Below are 20,379 nucleotides of genomic sequence, written 5' to 3' on the forward strand. Positions count from 1 at the left end.
GGTGATGATGAACTCCTTGAATTTGACCTTATCTGAGAAGCACTTTATCTGCCCTTCCATTCTAAATGAAAGATTTGATAGATAGAGCAGTCTTGGATGTAGGTCTTTGGATTTCATGACTTGGAATACTTCCTTCCAGCTCCTTCTTGCCTGTAAGGTCTCTTTTGAGAAATCAGCTGACAGTCTGATGAGAACTCCCCTGTAGGTGACTATCCGCTTATCTCTTGCTGCTTCTAGGATTCTCTCCTTTGTTTTAAAGAAAGAGTGGTTGTATGGGACATTGGGAAACTTAATTTCTATTATGGCTAACAATCAATTTGCCCTGACCCTGTGAGCACACAATTTGCTTTGTCTAGTAGCCAAACACAAAGAAGCAAGGGAATCATTTGTCTTGAACCATCACGTCTACTTGGCCAAAAGAGGTGACTGCCTTGTGGAATGAACATTTTTATTAAAGACCTACAAAGCAGATTTAAACAATTTGGCAAATAACGTTTCAACCACGAAAAACCTAGTAAAGGCTTTTGAACGAAAGTCACAAAATAAGTGACACATGGGCACTGTTACATTCAGGGCTTGTGTCTCTAGTCTTACCTTGTCCAAGGGACAATCTTTCACTGATACCTGAAGAGCATTCTTCTCTACTGGTGAAGCTGTTCCCACAAGCTGCCTGCAAAACCTGATGGCCCCACAAACATCTCAGCAGAAATACGTAACTGCATAATCCCTCTAGTCATCTAGGGAGAGGGCAGAAACTCTTTTGATGCCATTTTCTGCTTGCTATCTTCTTCCCTTTGAAGGCTAGCCTATAAATTTAGGAAGAATTCAGAAAAACTCTTGTAGCTCAAAACCTTGCTCACTGCTTGGAAAAATAATCACCCTACGTGACATACTAAGGAGTATGAGAAAGTGAAGTAACGCATCACTGATACCAGCCTCGTCAAGCATGAAAGGGCAGAAGCAGTAAGTGAGGTCAGAGCAGGCGATTCTTAGGGCAAGACCAGCCTTGTTAATAAATGAAACTCGACAACTAGACACAATGACCACAAAAATGGAAGAAATCAGAAACAAAAGATGGACAAACTGTTCCACAAAAGAATGAAAGAAAAACATTTACATTAATCAAAAAATCAAATACTAAATCACAAAAGAATATCCATGACATTATAAAAGATTATTAGAACACGCACATTAAACATACTAAGATATTCACCTCACACCTGTTACAATGGCTATTAGCCAATAGACAAGAAACAATACGTGCTGGCAAGGAGTAAGGGAAAAGGGTGCCCTCGCGCAGTTTTGGTAGGAATGTAAATTTTAGCTCAGGTACATCTTGGAAAAGTGGCCTGGTTTACAGAGCAGCAGCGAATACAGTGGTGACTAACCATCCAAAATTTTACATATATATATAAAATTTAATATATAAATGACATGCATATAATGTACATGTTTCATACACACACACATACACACACACACACATATATAACTATTCCACATAGATACTAACCTAAAGGGTGGGCTTTTTAAAGATAGTGCTTGTCTTTAATGTACATGCATGCATATAATGTACATGTTTCATATACACACACATACACACACACACATATATATATAACTATTCCAAGTAGATACTAACCTAAAGGGTGGGCTTTTAAAAGATAGTTCCTGTCTTTAATAGCTTTCCAAGTTGTTCAATAGGAAAGTGATACTCCTCTCCATCTTTTTTTCCAGAAACCCCCTTATAAATGAGTCTAAGTAATCATCTGTGAATTCACAGTAATCATCTGTGAAAACAATTTTTGAAGACACAAAAAATTAGGTGTTTTGGCCAATAGGTCAGTATTTCTCTTAGGACAGTATTTCAGTATTTCTCTCAGTATTTCTCCTTCTCTTAAAAGCCTAGAATCAGTAGGTCCTAGTTATTTATCTGTACCTAGTCTGTAGCTCATGCTCTAGAAGTACAACTTTTGGAGCTCACACTTTTACCACCAGAAGCAAATACAAAATGGAAATGATATTGTGGTGGGCATAATTTTAAAACGGTCTCCTCAAGATCCCTGCTCCCAAATTATTCAGACAAATATATTTATACGAATTCATAAGGAAATTTTAGAAGAAGAAAAACTCAGTAATGCTTATCTTTGGGACATAGGAAGGTAAGAAAATTAGTATGTAGTGACTTTATAATGACAGCTAGTGGGGGGTGGAGGGGGTGGAGAGATTGAGCAAAAAGGAAGGACTCATGGACGTGGACAACAGTGTGGTGATTGCTGGCAGGAGGAGGGAACAGGGGATTGAATGGTAATGGAGAAAAGAATACAATAAATATTTAATAAACATATTTAAAAATATAAAATAGGGCACTAAAAATAAAAGCAATAAAGAAAACAAAATAATACTTGCATTAGTTTTCTATTGCTATGTAATAAATTACCAAACATTTAGTGGTTTAAAAACGATAATCTATTTACTAATCTTACAATTCAATGGGGCAGAAGTCCAAGTAGAGAGAGGCTTGTTAGAACTCAGCAGGGTCTCTCGAGGGATTGTAAAGCCAAAATCAAAGGCAGAAAAGGCAGAAAATCATGAGCTGCTAGTGCCCAGGAACCCTCACCCAGTTTTTCTTCTCTGGGTTGGCCAAAACCAGAGCCTCCGTTGGGCTGGCCTCTTATCTGGAGACTGGGAAAGAATCTGCCTCCAAGCTCCTACGGGTTGTGGACAGACTGAGATCACCTGGCTGTCCCAGGGCTGAGGGCTCCCTTTCATCCTGGCGGTCAGCCCGAGGCTGTTTGCAGCGTCTGGAGGCTGCCCTCCTCCATCCTCAAGCCCACAGTTGCCACATCCCCTCCTTCTCAGCCTCACCTCTCTAACCTCTCCTGCCATCAGCTCTTTTAAAGGGCTCATATGATTGGGTCAGGCTCACTCGGGACTTGAATTTCCTCCGCAGAATCCCTCCACGGTAGTCCCGAGAGGATGAACACAGAGAACGGCAACAGTAGGTTTACAGTTGTGAGTGTACAAAACAGTTTCTTCTTGTATCATTAGTCAGTAATTATCGTATTATTTATTTGTATTTTAACTGTAAGCCTATCGTTGCCCACCCCTGGGTATTATATGAGAGGCACTACTTCAGCACAACCTTACTCTTTTTGGATTCTACCAGTTTTTAAAAACGTTTGACAATACGCCGGATGAACCATCCCCTCTCTTTAGACTGGTTCACACTCCTCTTGTGATTGCCATGAATCAACGTGTCATGTTTTTATTGCCAGTTTCAAATTTTTTCTGTGATGGGCCATTCAAATTCGTTGCCCATTTTCTCTTGGTTCATTCATCAGTTTTCAAATTAATTTACACAAGGTCTCTAATATAAAGGCAATCAGATGTTTGTCAGTTATAAGCATAAAAACACTTCACACTTTTTGATTTTGTTTATGACATAGAAATTTTCATTTTAGGACACACTAGTGTTTTCCCTTGTGGCTTCTGTATTAAATTCCCTGCTTAGAATCTTCCCAGAAATAGAAGTCCAGGATATTCTAGCTTCCTTTTTTGTAATGGGACTGTCCTGCCCACTGTTGTTAGAGGAATCCCTGGCTTTCAACAAACACTCCTCTGTTCGCGGAGATAATGAGACCCAAACTCTGTGCCAGTACTCGTTTCCTCAGAACATGACTGACACACCTACACAAATAAATTAAAGTCTCATCTCTGTTGATTCACTTGACGTGTATAAATCCGTGTGTCACTGATGAGCGGTCTGACTCATGTCATCAATCCTCCCTGAGAAAATGGAAAGCTTCCTTTATTCTCCTGGGTCAGGAGCACTGAGATGTCAGTGTCTCTGTGTCTTGTGTTTGGTGGAGACACCTAGGAACCCGCACCCGGCCTTCTGTGATTACACACGTGACAGAGAAGGTGGCAATGGGAAGGAAGAGGGAAGGGGCACCGTGAGTGAGGTGGCATTTCACATTATCAAAACATGTGGACTGGTCCTTTACTTCTTTTACGTTTTCTTCTTTTTACACAGAAATAGGAGTCTGCCAGACTGTGACAAACGCCATTTCTCACAAAGAGCCAACAGACTTCTCTAGCTCCTCAGTGAGTAACAACCTGTTGGGTCTGTAACATAAGGAAAAATCCTCTCCTGAACATAAAGAAAGGTTCCTCTCGGCCCACTCCTCTGATTAAATACCAAAATTAGGTTTGAAGAAAGAAGAGTTCAGGCTAACTCTACATAGAAAAAAGAAAAAGTAATGAAAAGGATCACTAAAGCCTTAACTACATTTTCTCTAACTTCAATATAAGAACTGAAGAAAATCACAGTAATAAAAGACTAAACAAAATATAAAGCATGGTGCGATTACTTCAGGACACTATAAAGAGGAGTGCGATTAAATTTTTTTCCGATTAATTTTTGAATCACTATTGAGTTACGTGTGACAAATGGAATTCATCATTCACTCAGCACGTAGCGTACACTGTCAGGCACTGTGCCGGGGAAGGTGGAGACGAAAAAAACAATTCCAGCCGCAGGAAGGTATGAGGCCTAGCTCAACCCCTGTCAGCCTTGACTGATGATGTAATGTAGATCTTCAAAGTATACATGGTAAGGACATAAATAGTTGTGCGCATGTCACACAGCTTTGGAAATACAGTATTACCAACTGCTTATTCCTCTCCCCAAGCACATCTCCCTTCCCAACTCTCAGGAGCAACTTCTGTCATGAAATTGGTGTTTAAAATTACCATGTTTTCTTTTATACCCTTGCTACAAACATATATACACACATGTTCATGTGTGTGTATGCATGTGTGTGTGTGTGTGTGTGTGTGTGTATCCCTAAACAAAATATTCTTTGTAGCATCATGTTAGCCTTATGGGAGTGGTTTAAATAACATTCTTTTGTAACTTTATTTTGCTGTCCAATGCTACCTTTGAGTTCCACCCATGTAAATATGGGCCAGGATACCTCATTTTCTTCTACATGCATGGTGTCAGTTCACTTATCAGTTTTCAACTGACAACTATTTAGGTTGCTTCCTGGAACTAGGTCCCAGTTCACTTATCAGTTTTCAACTGACAACTATTTAGGTTGCTTCACATGATTTAGCTATTACATATGAGGCTGGTACAAGCAGTCTAGGACATGTCTTCTCTTGTGTTTGTGCACGTTTCTCTCAAGTTCTGCCTGGGAACAGCATTTCTGGTCTTTAGTGGTCTTGCTATGGTATCATAATTCTATGGATGTATCTTTCACATTTTTACTTTACCATCTTCTATTCATTACTATGAATAAAAGAAAATTTTATTCCAATGAGACAACTACCTCTGTCTCTCCCTTCTCCCCAAACATATCACTGGTAACGCCCACTCTCAGGTTGAGAGGCCCCATCCCCACAAGCAAAAGGACTTGGAAGGAAGAATCACAGCCCTAAACACAAAGTCAATAGCATCTGAAAGCCCATCAGTGTTGGTTAGAGTTATCATGATAGTATAAGAGAAGAGATTAAATCTTCATCCTTTTAACCCATCATCCTTCACAATCCTGAAGACATCTTCCTAAACACAGCTCTTCCTCAAAATCCTTGAAGGGCACTCAAGGTCAAAATTCCTCCCACTCTCTGAGTTTCATTTCTTTTTCCACCTTTATGTTCTCTTACACTCAAGCGTGCACATCCCGCTCTCCAGGTACTGACTGGGAAGACCCGTTTTCTCACCCCGTTTCTACCTGTCAGCTCGTTCACCTTTCAACATCGTGATCAAGTGTCTCCTTCAAACTCTCTCAGACCTTCCTGATTGGAATTAACCCTTTTCTTGTTCACACCATCTTGCACAGAACTTTTAAAAATATACATACATGCACACAACACAGAAAGTGGTCTTCATTGCAGTTTTTTTTTAACAGAGTTCTACCTTTTTTATAATTAGTACTTGGGCCCAAGGGCCTCATCTTTTGAATCTTTATTGGTTTCACACTGATTATGAATGAAATGGGTAATTACTGTATACGTGCCACTGACAGGTAAAACTTTACATAAACTTGTACACACACACAAGAGAAGACTCATTCTAGACTACTCCTACTGTTGTTTGTAATCACTAATATATATGAAATGAGCTCAACTTCAGGGAGAAACTGCTGCCTAGTTCTGACAGCGTACAGGGCATGCAAGCCCAAAGTCCCACAGATCATCCCGCCATACTGAGTATTTGAGCTGAAGCAAAGTGAGAAGCGGTGCGTGCAGGAAGCACATTCCGGCCCATCCTAAAGCGGGTCCCACAACCCTAATGTGAAAGCTGCTCACTCCCCCTGGGCCTGGAGTGAAGAAACATCCTTATCCCCAAAGATAAGGGACACAGAAGAACCTGAACAACAGGCCTTGCTAAGTCTTCCCCAGTTTACCACAATTATTAGCTCACCTTTGCCTCATATTTTTTAGTTTTTATCAAAAAATACTTAGGTTTAAAAAAAATACTTAGGTTTAACCATTTCTTTGAGTCTTCACTTCCTTATGCATGTTCCACACATCACATAAAACTTACACTAAATAAGTTTGTACACTTCCCTCTTGCTACTCTATTTCTGCTTACTGGATTCCCAGTGCGCAACTTAGAATAATGGAGGAAAAATATAATTTTTCTTCCCCTGTAGTTCCTAACACTAATCCTCTTCCTGTGAACCAGCATGTCTGTGCTTCCCCCAAATAACCCTCACCTGCAAACATGGCTTGTGGCATTCACAAAGTTAAAAATTGAGGGAGAAAGAATCTAAAAAGGACCCCACGTAAAAAGAAGGTCTCAATTTTAGAGTCCAAACACTCTGAAAGAAGGTAAGGTTTGGGCCAACATCAGAAAGAACAAATTAGTGATAAACCAACAGGAAAACCAAGCTAACAAGATGTGAAGACACCTGAATTTCAAAATGCCTGGATTATTCTGAAAAACTGGCAAAAAAGCAGTAAAACAAAACTCAAGGAAAGAGAGCCAACTACCTGCATGGGCTGAGAGAGGGGAGTGTGGACGAGGCAGTGCTGAGGACTGTCCATTGCCTATCAAGCTTTTCCGGTTGCTCGTTCGGCAGCTGTCGAAGGGAAAGGAAAAACATGTTAAAGAGAGCATATGGCACAAATACTAACAATGATTCAATCATATTCAACACAGGCATAGGTTAGCAGTTAAACAACCTATCTGCTCATACTATTACCAAACTTTCTGCAGGCTGATAGGCACTCAGTAATATTTGAGGGGTGGTTGCCCCTTGAATACTAGAAAACATGAAGTATTCACACAGTATAGCATCATCAGTATTCCTCGCCACCAGTGAAGCGACAACCAAATGCCTTCTTTCAGGTCTTGTCTGCAAATATGTGACATGCCATACATACAAGTGATAAATTAAGGATTCAAATCAGCAAACCACAGGTAGCATCTTTGTTGACATGAAATTTCTAATACGAAATTACATGCAATGAAGCGCAATGACATTAATCTTACAATGATGCACTAATTAAAAATCTAATTATTTCAACAAATTTCATATTTATGCCTTTTGTCACTCGAACAGCCGATGCCTAAGATAAATGTCCTTCACCACTCATTCATTTTTCATCGTGTACACTGCATTCAAATTCCTTAGTACAGTAAATATTTTGGAAACACAAAGACAGGTTCCACTTTGTATGAAAATAACAGTGAAGGCCTTTTTTCCATAGGCACACTACCTACTGTTTTTATAGAAATAAGTTCCTATATATGGGCACAGGGCAACAATTTTTTTCTTATTTCTGCCAGTAGAAAGTTATAAAATGGCTCAATTTATTCCGAAGTAACTTTCACTAGCCACAAAGAATAATGCAAATGCAAAACTGGTTGATGGTGAGGTAGATATTACTTCCACGTGCTTTTCTTCAGTGAAGACTGGTGCTTCATTCTCTATCATCAGCATAGACATTAGGAAAGCATAATAAAGACCAGCAGGCTACCACACTGACCTGACTGACAATAAGGTTCAGGGCGCCCTAACTCCATTCTCCCAGACTGGGGCTGCCTTCAACCACCGCTCAAGATTTATCGTAGCGTCTTCTTAATTCAGAATATACCTATCTTAGAGTAGGTTCTTGACATGGGAATTTTTACCTGACTTCTAAATTAGATATAGTGGATATATTTGAAAGTTTGTATAAAATAATTGAAAGGAGCATTTTTTAAATATACGTATGATCCATTTAACCAAACCCAATTTCTTTCAGCAATATTGACTTGCACACCAATCTTCTCTCTTAGATGTCTGCTGCTTATCACCATTTGTCAAGATTCCCATATTTGTAATTTCTTAAGGTCAGGCTGCATCATTTTATTTTCCTTACCAGAGTAATCAACATTCCCTAGCATTATCTGTGAGTATAATTAACATCATGTTTACTCAGCCTTAAAGAAGCTGTAGAATAAGAATAGACCCTTGATACTTAATTATGAAGGTGGATTGAGATATTATCAACTCATCTATCAAAAACTGTATTAAATTCATAATTATTAAATCAGATGGTGTGACTGTTTTAAAAAGAAACTGTATAATATATTTAGTGTTAATTCAAATTAATGTCTCCTTTCATTTCAGTACAGATATTTTAAGTACATAAACTTGCTGGTGTTAATAAAAGAAATTTTAAAAGGACAGATTTATACCCTGGAAATCTCAGCAAAGTTATTTATTAATTAAGCTAATTAACTGAAACAAGAATTAACTAAAAAAAACCCCAGCTATTTGCATTATTTTTTATATTTCATATTTGTTCATTTATGAAAATTTTCTATTGATAATCAATTATCACTTATATATGTAAGTCAAATCAAAATATAAATAAACAGAAACAGTAATCTGATGACTATCTTAAATAGGGATATTGCTAAAATATGCTGACTTACTTAAACCTAAAATTTAGAAAACTTTAAAAATTGAATTTTCAATAAGAGATACAGAATGACTAGCATACTACCACAATAGCAAAATAAATAGACAATAATTTAGATTTATAATAAAGAAAACACAAACAAAAAATCTTATATTTTTAGCAGTTATTTAAAAGTCTATCATAGAAGGGTAGAAAATACTAATTTTTTAAATGAGATTCAAAAATAAATGTCTAAACAAAACCTCGAAATGGTTTATTTGCTTGGCCAATATAAAAATATAAAACTATGAAAAAAGTTTATATTATAGTCATCCATTTTTGCCTTCTCTCTCTAAAGATGTGTAATCTTTACACGGATGTAATCTTTAAACAGATGACTACAAATGCATTTTAGAGTAATAAATAGGGTTTTCATGTATGAATACATGAGCAAGTTTAAAGAAGCTAAACACACACCTTCAGAATTTGAAGGTGCACCATACGGAAGGTACTGCGGGACGTCACACTAAACCTTAAGTAATCGGCATACCTACTGACAAATGCTATCCCAATCAAAGCTGGAAGTGTCTTATCTAACCTCAGTGTGGGTCTTCAGCACGACGCTAGAGACGACATTGACAACATACTTGGAGCTTTCTCGAATCCCTCAACAATCAAACAGGAAGATGTGCATGACGAAATGCTCCTCAGTAAGACAACACAAAGCTATAAAATACAGGTCAAGATTTGCATGTGTGTACAAAATACATCTCCACACTCATAAAGCAGGGTCTTGGCCTCACAACATACTGGGTATGTTGCTAACATACCTAAGGATAAAGGAGCATTTTATACCATATGGAACACCCAAATACGTAGATCTTGATATATAAATACTTTTAAATCCTGGGACCCTACTGAGATACTCTATAGATAACTTTCCCAGGTTGGGGGGAAAGGGGAAGTTATTTAATTTTAACACCCTGTGTCTGATATCTCTGAGAGTCACCTAATCTTATTGCTCTAGATGCCTGATTCCCAATAAATGAATAGAAATCCGAGTTTAATCCCACAGTAAGAAAACTCCAGGTAGACAGGAGCTATGGGTATTTACCACCTTGACTGCCTCAGCACCTGGCCTGCCCACATTAATAATGATGCCAGTGCAAAATGCTGAGCTGACTTCTGCTGTCATGATTTATTCATCCAGGTATCACACTCGTTTCTGCTGATGAAAGGAGAAGCTTATGCCATCCCAGCGTGAGGCGGCTCCTCAGGTGCTCCTGACTACACCACCCGCATCTCTTCCATAAAATGATAAAGCAGAAACACAGCCACTTGCGGCAAAATTGAGGTCCATCCCTTTCACCAGCATGGCTAAGTCGATTGCTTTTTCTCAGGCAATGTCAACCCCCCCCCCCCAAAAGATGCCCTACCAGGTAAAACAGGAACACCACTTCTACTATGTCAGAAATCTCTTAACTTTTAAAAAATCTGTCCTCACCTAAGCACTTGAGCTTGCAAAGATTTACCTCTAGTTTCAGTCTTAGGAACAAAAGTGTGTAATTCCCAATTGAAATAGGACATCATGAACTCAAGTTTCAGCTCAAGTTCACTTCCAAAAGCATTCTTTCTGCTTTACTCTTGAAGAATAAACAGAAGCCATTCACCCTGCCTGTGATCTGATCTGAAAGCTGAACACAGGGGAGTCCACTTCCCTCAAAGCACCTCCTCCTCCTCCTCAGTTCTCCACTTGAAATGACTCATGGAGATACCTACTCTGCCTGCAGATTCAAACGCAGTTTGTTCTCTCAATTGGGAAGGTGGCACAATGATGGCACAGTTAGATTTGTTACTTGCAAGATGTAATTTAGCCAGAGAAGACAGCCATATGCAACTTGAGACAAAGGCAAAGTGGTATTTGCACCAACTCAGGCTAATTTGGCCAGTAAGCATTTCTTTTCACTCCATTCTATTCGTTCCTCCCTGGAAAGACCCACCTGCAGGCAAGACGCACACAAGACACACACCATACAATAACCACTGTGGACCAGGGATCTGAGAAGAGTGAGGAGGTGGAAAGACAATGACAGTGAGCAGGCTCAGCTGGCCTCTGGGCTGGGAGGCGAGGCAGGCCAAGACAGACACTCTAAACAAGACCATCCCAGCTGGAAGGACACGGGCACTCAAGTGGAAATGCTTTAGGGTGATAGGAGGCCACCAGAAGGAAGTCTTTTACTTGTGGGCATGGTGTTTAGGCTCATACAGGTGAAGTGAGGACTAAACAGGGCACCAGTCCTGTTCCTTGAGTTTACTGTTCCCATTCACCAAAGCAGTTTCCCAATCTCCTAACTACTGCCAACAGTGCCTTCCCTCTACTGGGAAGATAAAGAGATGGATCAGGCATTACATCATCTATGCCAGGTCTGACTCAGTGTGAAGGACAAAGAAGAATACAGGTTGCTAAACTGAGGAAGGGAGGGGGATGTATTTTTTGGCCCAAAGCACCCGTGTTCTATCTCTGCCTAGGCTGTCCTTCTGTTCAGGGTTCCATGGGAAGGGCTTGCTGGGACCTGTAAACGTTTCACATCTGGCTCTTGTCACATCTCTCCTGGCAGAAAAACCTAATTATCCCCAACCAAGGCTGTAAAAGCCACAAGGCCCACAGGCTGTGGCCTTTAGCAACTGTTCTGACTAGCTGAAATTCAGCTTAATTTTAAATTACATTCATTCTGAGACATGAATACCAATCATGTCTGATCATGGCAAGACAAGCCGAGGAGGGGAAACCCCAACAGGCAGTAATTTCTAACATCCATGGCTGACTTAAAAGGTCAACACTCATTATGGAATCAGACTGACCACGATGGAGGGGCAGTGAGCACACCGTGAACTGCATAAAAAGAGCCCCAGTGATTCTCAAAAGCTAGGCTATAATTTATTAATTCATCTTGATGAAAATTTTGATAAATTTGCACAGGAGACCAATTATAGACCAAAGCTTTCCTGGATATGAACATCTGCTAACTATTTCCTAATACCTTAATAGAATCTGAACATTTGGCTATTCCTTAAACAAAGAGGAAGGCTGGAGTGGAAGAAAACTGGGCGAGAAGACCAGGAGCCGCTGAACACGTTATAAGCCGATTCCTTATCTTTACAATAAAAGGGTTGGGCCAGGTTAGAGAAACGGTCATAAACTTATATATATACCTTTTGGTCAATGGATTTTAAAAGTATAGAAAAACAATCCAATAATGATCCCATCACCTGGAATGAACAAATGTATCATTTGGTCACATATATTAGAGACAGGGAGAATGTACCCTCGGACGTCCGATTTCCCACTAGGCAGCTACTAAAGGAACCATGGTTTGCGGCATTCCCACCCATCTTTGGTACTTTAGCGGAGATCCATGTCAACCAATGGACAACACCGGTATCCTGGTGTATACATGTGAACTGTGCACATGTTCACAAGTTCACTAGTAAAACCACACATCAGGAACAACGGGCAAAGGCCAGAAACTGTGCAGAAAAGATGAATGGCTCTCCTTTTAGTGGCCTGTTAGGCTATACAGTGAACCCCCAAGAGGATTATCTAGCCTATAAGGGTTTATATCTTTCATTATCTTGCTATTGACTAGCCTATTAAAAAACTCTGTAGGGGTAGAAATTAAGTTGTGGAAAACTGGCAGCAATGCAAATGATTCTTGCCCATAATAACATGAATTAATTTGTACGGTACAGATATGATCACCATCCACTCCATGGGAAGATGAGCCCAAACATTTAATATCATTGTACAAGATGGATTCGCATCTACTAGCAAATCCATCTCATCATTCCTTATTGAAAAAATACAAACTTCTGGTTTTCAAAATTTCCTTTTAACTTTTTAAAAAATCCTCACCAGATGACATTTTTTTATTGTGTTTCAAGAGAGAGGAAGGGAGAGAAACACTGATGTGAAAGAGAAGCATCAATTGGTTGCCTCCTGAATGTACCTGGACTGGGGATTGAACCTGCAACCTAGGAATGTGCCCTGACCAGGAATCATACCTGCAACCTTTTAGTTATGGGACAATGCTCCAACTAACTCAGCCACACCGGCCAGGATTTGTTTTTTGTCCTCATATGAAAGCATGCTCATTTACTTTAGAGACTGGGGAAGGGAGGGAGAAAGAGAGGGAGAGAAACATTGACAGGCTGTAGTTTGCACATGCCTCTACCACGGAAGAGGCTCGGAACCGGGGCATGTGCCTGGACCAGGAATCAAACTGGTTCTTTCCTTTTGTGGGATGATGCCCACCCATCTGAGTCACACCAGCCAGGACTCCTTGAACTACTTTCAATACGTTACCGTTACCTTTTTAATTAGTAACTTAAAATCTTTGACAGAGGTTCATTTTGTTTTTGTATGACAGTCATGCTTTTGGCTTTTATATAAATATAAAAATGCACACTATACATTATAGATAGCTTGTAAATTACTGTTTTCCACTCCACATTTTATATTTTTTATTAAATGTATTCAGATGGCATTGGCTAATAGGATCGTATCAGTTTCAAGCGCACATTTCTACGGTGCACAATCTCTGGGTTGCACTGGGTGCCCACCACCTAAAGTCAAACTTATCTATGGCAGCACAAAAATGGGTCTAATTCACTCCTTTTGTAGATTATTTATTTGAAACAAATTTTGGGATTCTAAATGTAGGAAAATCATATATGTCCTGGACATTTCTTTTTCCTTTATTGCAACATGAACTATCTAGGCCTCTGTGCATTTGCAAATGAGATAGCAATCGCAAAAGCTTTGAAAAATATCTCTGAGGCTGCATTTGAAAGAAAAACCATGTTATGCAACATAAAGCAAATCTTCCTTAAAATCTTTGGATACTTTTCCCCCAAATCCTGCTTATTCCTTCAGAGGCTGCCTTGCCCGTAGCTCCATTTCTGTCTTCTCCCAGAAATAATTTCCACCTTTCTTATGTAAATCTGTCTACTCTTCCTCTGCTTCTTCCAGTCCAATGCTCTACCCCTTTCCTTCACCAGCACAAGGCCACAGAGAACAAAACATTAATACTTCTGTCCCTGGGAAATATTTTGCTACTTATGTGAAATTAAGGCAATGTCGGTGTGTTCCGTATGGCCCATGAAATCAAGGCTCCATCCAGGCTTTCATTAATTCACTGAAAAATTATTGTTTGAGTCCCTAATAATATGCTAGATACTATTCTAAACACGAAAAATCCTCGCTGCCCTCCAGGGGGCTTACATTCTGGAGGAAGAAGCAGAAAATAAACACAATAAATTAGTACAATGTACAGCATGGCAGATGGTGATGACATTTAAAGTGTGAGAGATGGTGATGGAGAAAAACAGTGCAGGAGGGAGCACAGGGAGAGCGGATGTAGGAACTCACAATGCTGAACAGGTGGTCAGGAAAGGCCTCTCTGGGGAGGTGATATGTGAATGAGACCAGGGGGATGAGGGAGTGAGCACCCAGAAAGAGCCAAGGCCCTGGGGTGGGAGTGCGCCAGAACAGCCAGGGCTGGGCCGGTGTGGCAGGACTGAAGTGAGCCAGAGGCAAGCAGCACAAGTGGACAGCAAAGAGGAGAGGATACAGATCTCTGGCAGCTTGCGGGCTGGGTTTTTCACCCAAGGTGCAAAGGGAAGCCTCCCAAAGGTTTTAAACATAATCTGACTTTTGTTTTAAGAGAACCATTCTGGCTGCTCCATTAAAACAAGCACGGAAGGACGTAGGGAGATCAGGATGCGGAGTTGACGTGCATCTTTCATCACAGTCATTTTCTGTAATTCTACTTACAAATAAAGTGTTTTATTTTAAAACCCATTCATGCAAAAAAGTGGCCCCCCAATTTAAGGCAAGCATTGTACCAACCCATGCTCTTCTGTACAGCCTCCAAAAAACTGGAGAAACAGCAGCACTGCTGCGGTGCTGACCACCACGCCCGAGAGCTGCAGGCCTTTGCGTATTTGCATGAATGTATGAGCTAGCTCACAGCTACCAGGGGTATGTAATTATGAATGCTTATTATTGATATTATTGGCTTGATACTTGAACTTCACTTTTCCATTAGTAGAAAATCTCCTTTTTAAAGGCATTGATTATAATGGAAACAAATGGTAGCTCATACTATTTTTAGAACTGTCTTCATAGAGAGAGATGGCTGAACATACAGCAATAGCAAAACACTACTCAATGTAACAAACATTTATGGAATGTCTATTCCTATGTACAAAATATTGCGGGAGATAAGGAAATGAAGAAAGCATTCTCAAAGTATTTAAAGTATAAAAGAAGAGGTAAGACAGATCCACAGATAACTGAATCACAGATAAGGCAGAATCTGAAATAGAGGTACAAACAACAATCCATTGCCAGCTACAGTGTGAGATAAAATTCCACTGAGCTTTGAAACGTATTTTCATAAGTAATAAGCATTATAACTTGTATATAGTACATAGTATATAACTTTATACTATGCATGGCAAATTTTCCTCTCATTTCACAGGTCCTCCCTAGTAAGCCCGTAATTTCAGTGATCTGCCTGACACACACACACAAAAATGGTTTTTTAAACCTATTCCTTCTTGGTTATTCCACATTATTGCTATCTCAAAGCAAGACATACCAACAGGGTTATGTCCATGTGGCTGATATGGTGAGCTCTGAAGTCAAAGGTCAGCATGTGACTGACAGGTGGCTGACATTTGCTACACTGACCACAGTGCTCCTGGCAGGCAGGAAATCCACCCTGTGGTCACCCATTCATTCAGTAAACCTGAATGAAAATTCCACAGGGAGGTCACGATTTAGGAGGAATAAGTTCCTTGAGGGCAAAGATTATATTTTTATAATAGTGAATCTCTGGATACCCAGAAAATACAGAAAATAAAAATGATTTGAATAGAGAACCAGTAGATATTTTTAATTGACTGACTAAATATGGTTCCTGCCTCTAGGAAGTTTATAATGGAACTTGGCAGACAAACACAGCCTAACACACTGACTAAACTGACCCAAGATGGCACTACAACAGCCTAAACCTGTTAGACCGATCAAAGCCAGGTAAAACTGAGAAGACGCACACAGCTGGCAGGTTTGTGGTGCTGGATATACTATTTGAAACATGTTACTGGGAAAACCCGTATGTATGTCACTCTGAATAAAATCACAGTGGGATAGTCAGTGGGATTAAAAGAGGAGCATAATATAATGGCCAAAGTCAAGTAGGAGGTGGAAATGATGTGAAATTAATGGAAGTAAAAAGTAATTCAACTGAGAAGGATCTGAATATACGTGAATTTTTTTCTTAATGCAACCTATCTGCAACATGAATCACAGGAGGTATATCAGGCCTATCTGTATTCCTCCCTGGGAATCCAAAAACTTTAGGACATGTCATTGATTTGAATGAGGACACTTAAGGGCAGAGGGAGTCCATGCTGAAATGACTTCCGGACTTGGGATTACTCAGAGTACAACAGGTCAACCTCACCTGAAAGACACACAGCATAGACTGTTCCTGCTTGAGATGAGGGTGTGAACGGTGCTGCGAAGCTGAGGCAATTAATTCTGATTGAATGGTTTAAAGGCGCGTGCTATATCTTGAGAAACGGCTCCCTGGTCAATGTTTTGACCAGGGCCAATCTGGTCAAAACATTGACTGCGTGGAGTCCTTTGAAACGGAGGTCTAATCTGTCCCAGGAGGCTGAAGAGCTGTTATTACTGGCTGGGCCATCAAAGTGGCAATGAAGACAGCTGGGGAGAGGTGAGGGTGGTGGCCCCAACTCTAAAACTGGGTAAAGGGTCAGGGTCAAATTCCTGTGAGACTGACACCCAAGCCTTTGGCTAGTCTCAGGGCATTTGTAGTCAGGAGCCAAAGAAAGACTATAGACATGCTGGAGAGCTAAGGGAAAATTTTTTAAAAATACAAAGTAATGTTTTTTCTAAACCTCCACTTTGTGTGTGTGTGTGTGTGTGTGTGTGTGTTTGTGGGCTGGAGGTGAGTGTGACTTAAACACATTTTTAAACTCCCATATTTCATATTTAATATGGCTAAGACCACAACTGAATACATTTTTCTTTTTAAGCAGAAAACCAAGTTCAAAGTCCAGCTATAAAAATTACTTTTAATCTATTTAATTTAATAGCATTGGATTACTCTCAGTTGGCCAGTGATAAGGAAAGAAATCTGTAAAAAGCCGTAGAAAGTGACAGCAGTGCCAAGCAGAGACAATGCAACAACAGCTCCACTATAATGCTCCAACCTGCCTTTTCGGAAGCACCGGAACTAGGAACTCCTTTCCCCTGTGCTCACCATCCCTGCCCCCATCCCTGCTTTTGAGAGAGAGATGGTCAACAGTAATGCAGCTGGACTGGAAGAGTTCCTTACATCCAAATCTTATTTGAACACATATATATATAACATCTGAACAGATAAAATATTCTTTTACCAATTCCACCAGGCTTCCCCATAGAGAAATTAAACCTCAATTTAACTCGCTATACCTAGAAACATTCGATTTTGTGGCTATATTTTAGTCTAGGAGGGTAACTCAACTACATAGCTAACCACTACCCACAAAAATCAAAAGCTGTTCCTTTTCTCTGGTTCAGAGGAATCCGGGGCTGCTCCCTTCTGACCCACAAAAGGGAGGGGGGCTCTCCTGCATAACCACCAGATCTCCTTATATGACACTCACCAGAAACTTACGTCAAGCCCAGAGTGAACAGCACAGCTACTTACACCCTTCCAGCTCTAAAGCATTTTGCCTTGACAGCAATTGACATCACGCTTTGCCCACCAGTGAACTGCTCCAATTCCACGTGCCTCCACAGTCAGAACGCAAACATACACACACATAAAGCCGACATCAGAACTCCACTTTGTTCTTAGTCACAGGCAAAAAGCCATTATCTTTCTGTGCAGTATGTTTTGTTGCTAGCTGCGCCTAATTCGGTATCTTGCAAAATGACATTCTGTTAATGACATGAATGTCAAAGCTGTGATAATGGGCAGAAGTAAAAGAAAATGTTTCCTAACCGGAGAAACAACAGGAAGACTGCCAAATGGATATTCAAGCAAGTTGCGTCTTCATCCCACACTTAGCGCTCAGTCTCTGACCCCGCCCCCCAACTATTCATTTCCAACATGAAAGCGGTGCAGCTCTTTGAGGAGGGGAGAACAGCCCACCTTGGTGAAAAACACAGGAGAGAAAGAGGTCAAAGGAATGTTTCTCTTTAATTAACTTGACAGAATGTCTTTTCTTTCCTCATTTGCACCCACTGATGTTTTCCTAGTTGGTCTCTCATTTTACAAAAATGAAATTGGCCACAACGAACCAATTCTGTTGCTAAAGACAGTTGGGCTGGGGAGATACCAGAAGATGCTGGCCTTGAAGTTGCTCAGTATTCAGCCTGGTTAATGAATGCTCCTTACTCTTGCCATGTGCGAGCTGACTAGCAGAACTTTAGCTCTGCAAGACGGTACAGGGACTGCCAGGGCGGCCCCACAAGTGAGTGCAGACAGGGCTAAGGAAGGGAGGCTGTGTGGCTCCCACAACCTGGGCACATTCAAAGAGAGAAATCTGCATTCAATGTCGAGACAACTCTAACTACTTCTTATGTAAGCGTATAATAGTTCAATTCCACAAATGAAGAAGACAGTTCTGTTTGAGATTTCACAAACTGGCTATTTCTTAGTGGGGTACAATTACAAAATGACATTGGTAGATCTGATTCAAATCCCAGCTCCCTTAAGCCTCAATTTACTGCTCTGTTTAATAGGGATAAAACTATAAGCTACCTTAGAGGGCTATGGAGAAATTAAATGAGACAGAGAATATAAAGAAACTATCACAGTGCCTAGCACATAACAAGTACTTCAAAATATTAGCTGTCAAAATAAAACATTTTGGCCTCTCTCTTTTGCATACCTTCTTTCCTGCATATATATGTTTTCAGGCTTGGAATGTTACACTACAGCTTTCCTTCAAGGATCTTGGAACAAGAAGCATAAGATTGCCCACAGAATTAACTTCTAAAATCAATCCAGTGAATTATGCAAAAACTAAAAAGACTGGTTCTAAAGAGCAAGGCTTGAGAGTAAAAGTAAATAATAATGCAGTTATAGAAAGAATGGAACAATAAGAAGGATGACTCATTGGCTTTAGAAACTGAAACACAAAAGCTACAGAACAGTAAGTTCAAGTGTCCAAACAAGCACTGGCCAAGGGCCTCCAAGTAGCAATGTTTAGGTGGAGGGGCGTGCAAGGACTGCACCCACCAGACTTCAGTGTTTCCAGACCATGTGCACCGGGCTTCCTGTGCCCAATGCTGGTAATCACTTATGCCATCGAACACGCCTTACTCTCTGCCACCACACTCCCCAAGTAACCTTTGGACTAGCTTCATGGGGGGTCTGCCCAAACGTGAGTGACAACTATAACAACTGCTACCTTTGACCAAGTGTTTAACACGCGCCAAGCAAAGGTTTAATTTTCATGACAATCCTATGATGTAGGACTTATTTTTTTTTTATAGATGTGAAAACCGAAGAACTGAGAAGTTCAGAAACTTATTTAAGACCATACATCTAGCCCTGGCTGGTGTAGCTCAGTGGATTGAGCACAGGCCTGCGAACCAGAGGATCTCGGTTCGATTCCCAGTCAGGGCACATGCCTGGGTTGCAGGCGGGTTCCCTGCAGGCCAACTCCCAGCAGGGGACACACGAAAGGCAACCATACATTGATGTTTCTCGCCCTCTCTCCTTCCCCTCTAAAGATAAGTAAATAAATAAAATAAAATAAAAAAAGACCATACATCTAGTTAAGAGGTAGAATTGGAATCCAAACCCTGGCAGTCTGCCTTCATTTAGAGCCTGTGCTTTTAACCATTTTGTTAAAATGTCTGTAAGGTAGAGAATAAAAACTTAAAGGGGCCTAAACCCAATAATAACTATATTTGTCCTTATAAATGAATGCCAGCACTCTGGTCCTACACGGAAATTAGTGAGAATGATAACAATGGACCCACACCTAAGATATGGAGCTGCTCCTGCGGTGTTAGCCAAACACATCTGGGAGCGTGAGGCCTGATGGGCAGATCCAGGGGGTGGGTCAAGCTGCAGGGCTTCACACCAGATTGTGAGGTTTTTCTGGAGGCAGCAAGCCTGACCCCGATGGACAGATGCCTCAGTGTCACCAGTGGGGCATGATTTTTACTCTGGAATAAACTTGTATACACAGCTTTCATGCTTATGGTAAACAGACAGGTGAGATGTCATGATTTGGACATTCCCTCCTCCACAGAGTATTTGCAAGGATCCGAAGGCAAATGACTCAACACATGGATTACCCATGGCAAGCAGGCTCGCCTTCCTTTTCCCTGCCCAAACCAGCTGGCCTAGTCATGTCTGACTTAACACAGAGGGCTGTGTTAAGCAT

The 20,379-nt window shown here is 40.5% G+C and overlaps 1 protein-coding gene across 5 annotated transcripts in view; it reads right to left on the reverse strand.

The window, feature by feature from the left end:
* MAST4 (microtubule associated serine/threonine kinase family member 4) overlaps nt 1–20,379 on the reverse strand; it is a 539,757-nt gene that overhangs the window by 103,533 nt on the left and 415,845 nt on the right. For all 5 annotated transcript variants that reach the window (XM_037062829.1, XM_037062830.1, XM_037062828.1 and 2 more), the window contains one exon: nt 7,003–7,091. In XM_037062829.1, the coding sequence (XP_036918724.1) occupies nt 7,003–7,091 (89 nt within the window). The remainder of the gene's footprint in view (nt 1–7,002; nt 7,092–20,379) is intronic.

This window comes from Sturnira hondurensis, unplaced genomic scaffold, assembly GCF_014824575.4.
Source record: "Sturnira hondurensis isolate 20B ecotype Veracruz unplaced genomic scaffold, ASM1482457v3 Scaffold0014384, whole genome shotgun sequence".
In the NCBI taxonomy this organism is placed as follows: Eukaryota; Metazoa; Chordata; class Mammalia; order Chiroptera; family Phyllostomidae; genus Sturnira; species Sturnira hondurensis.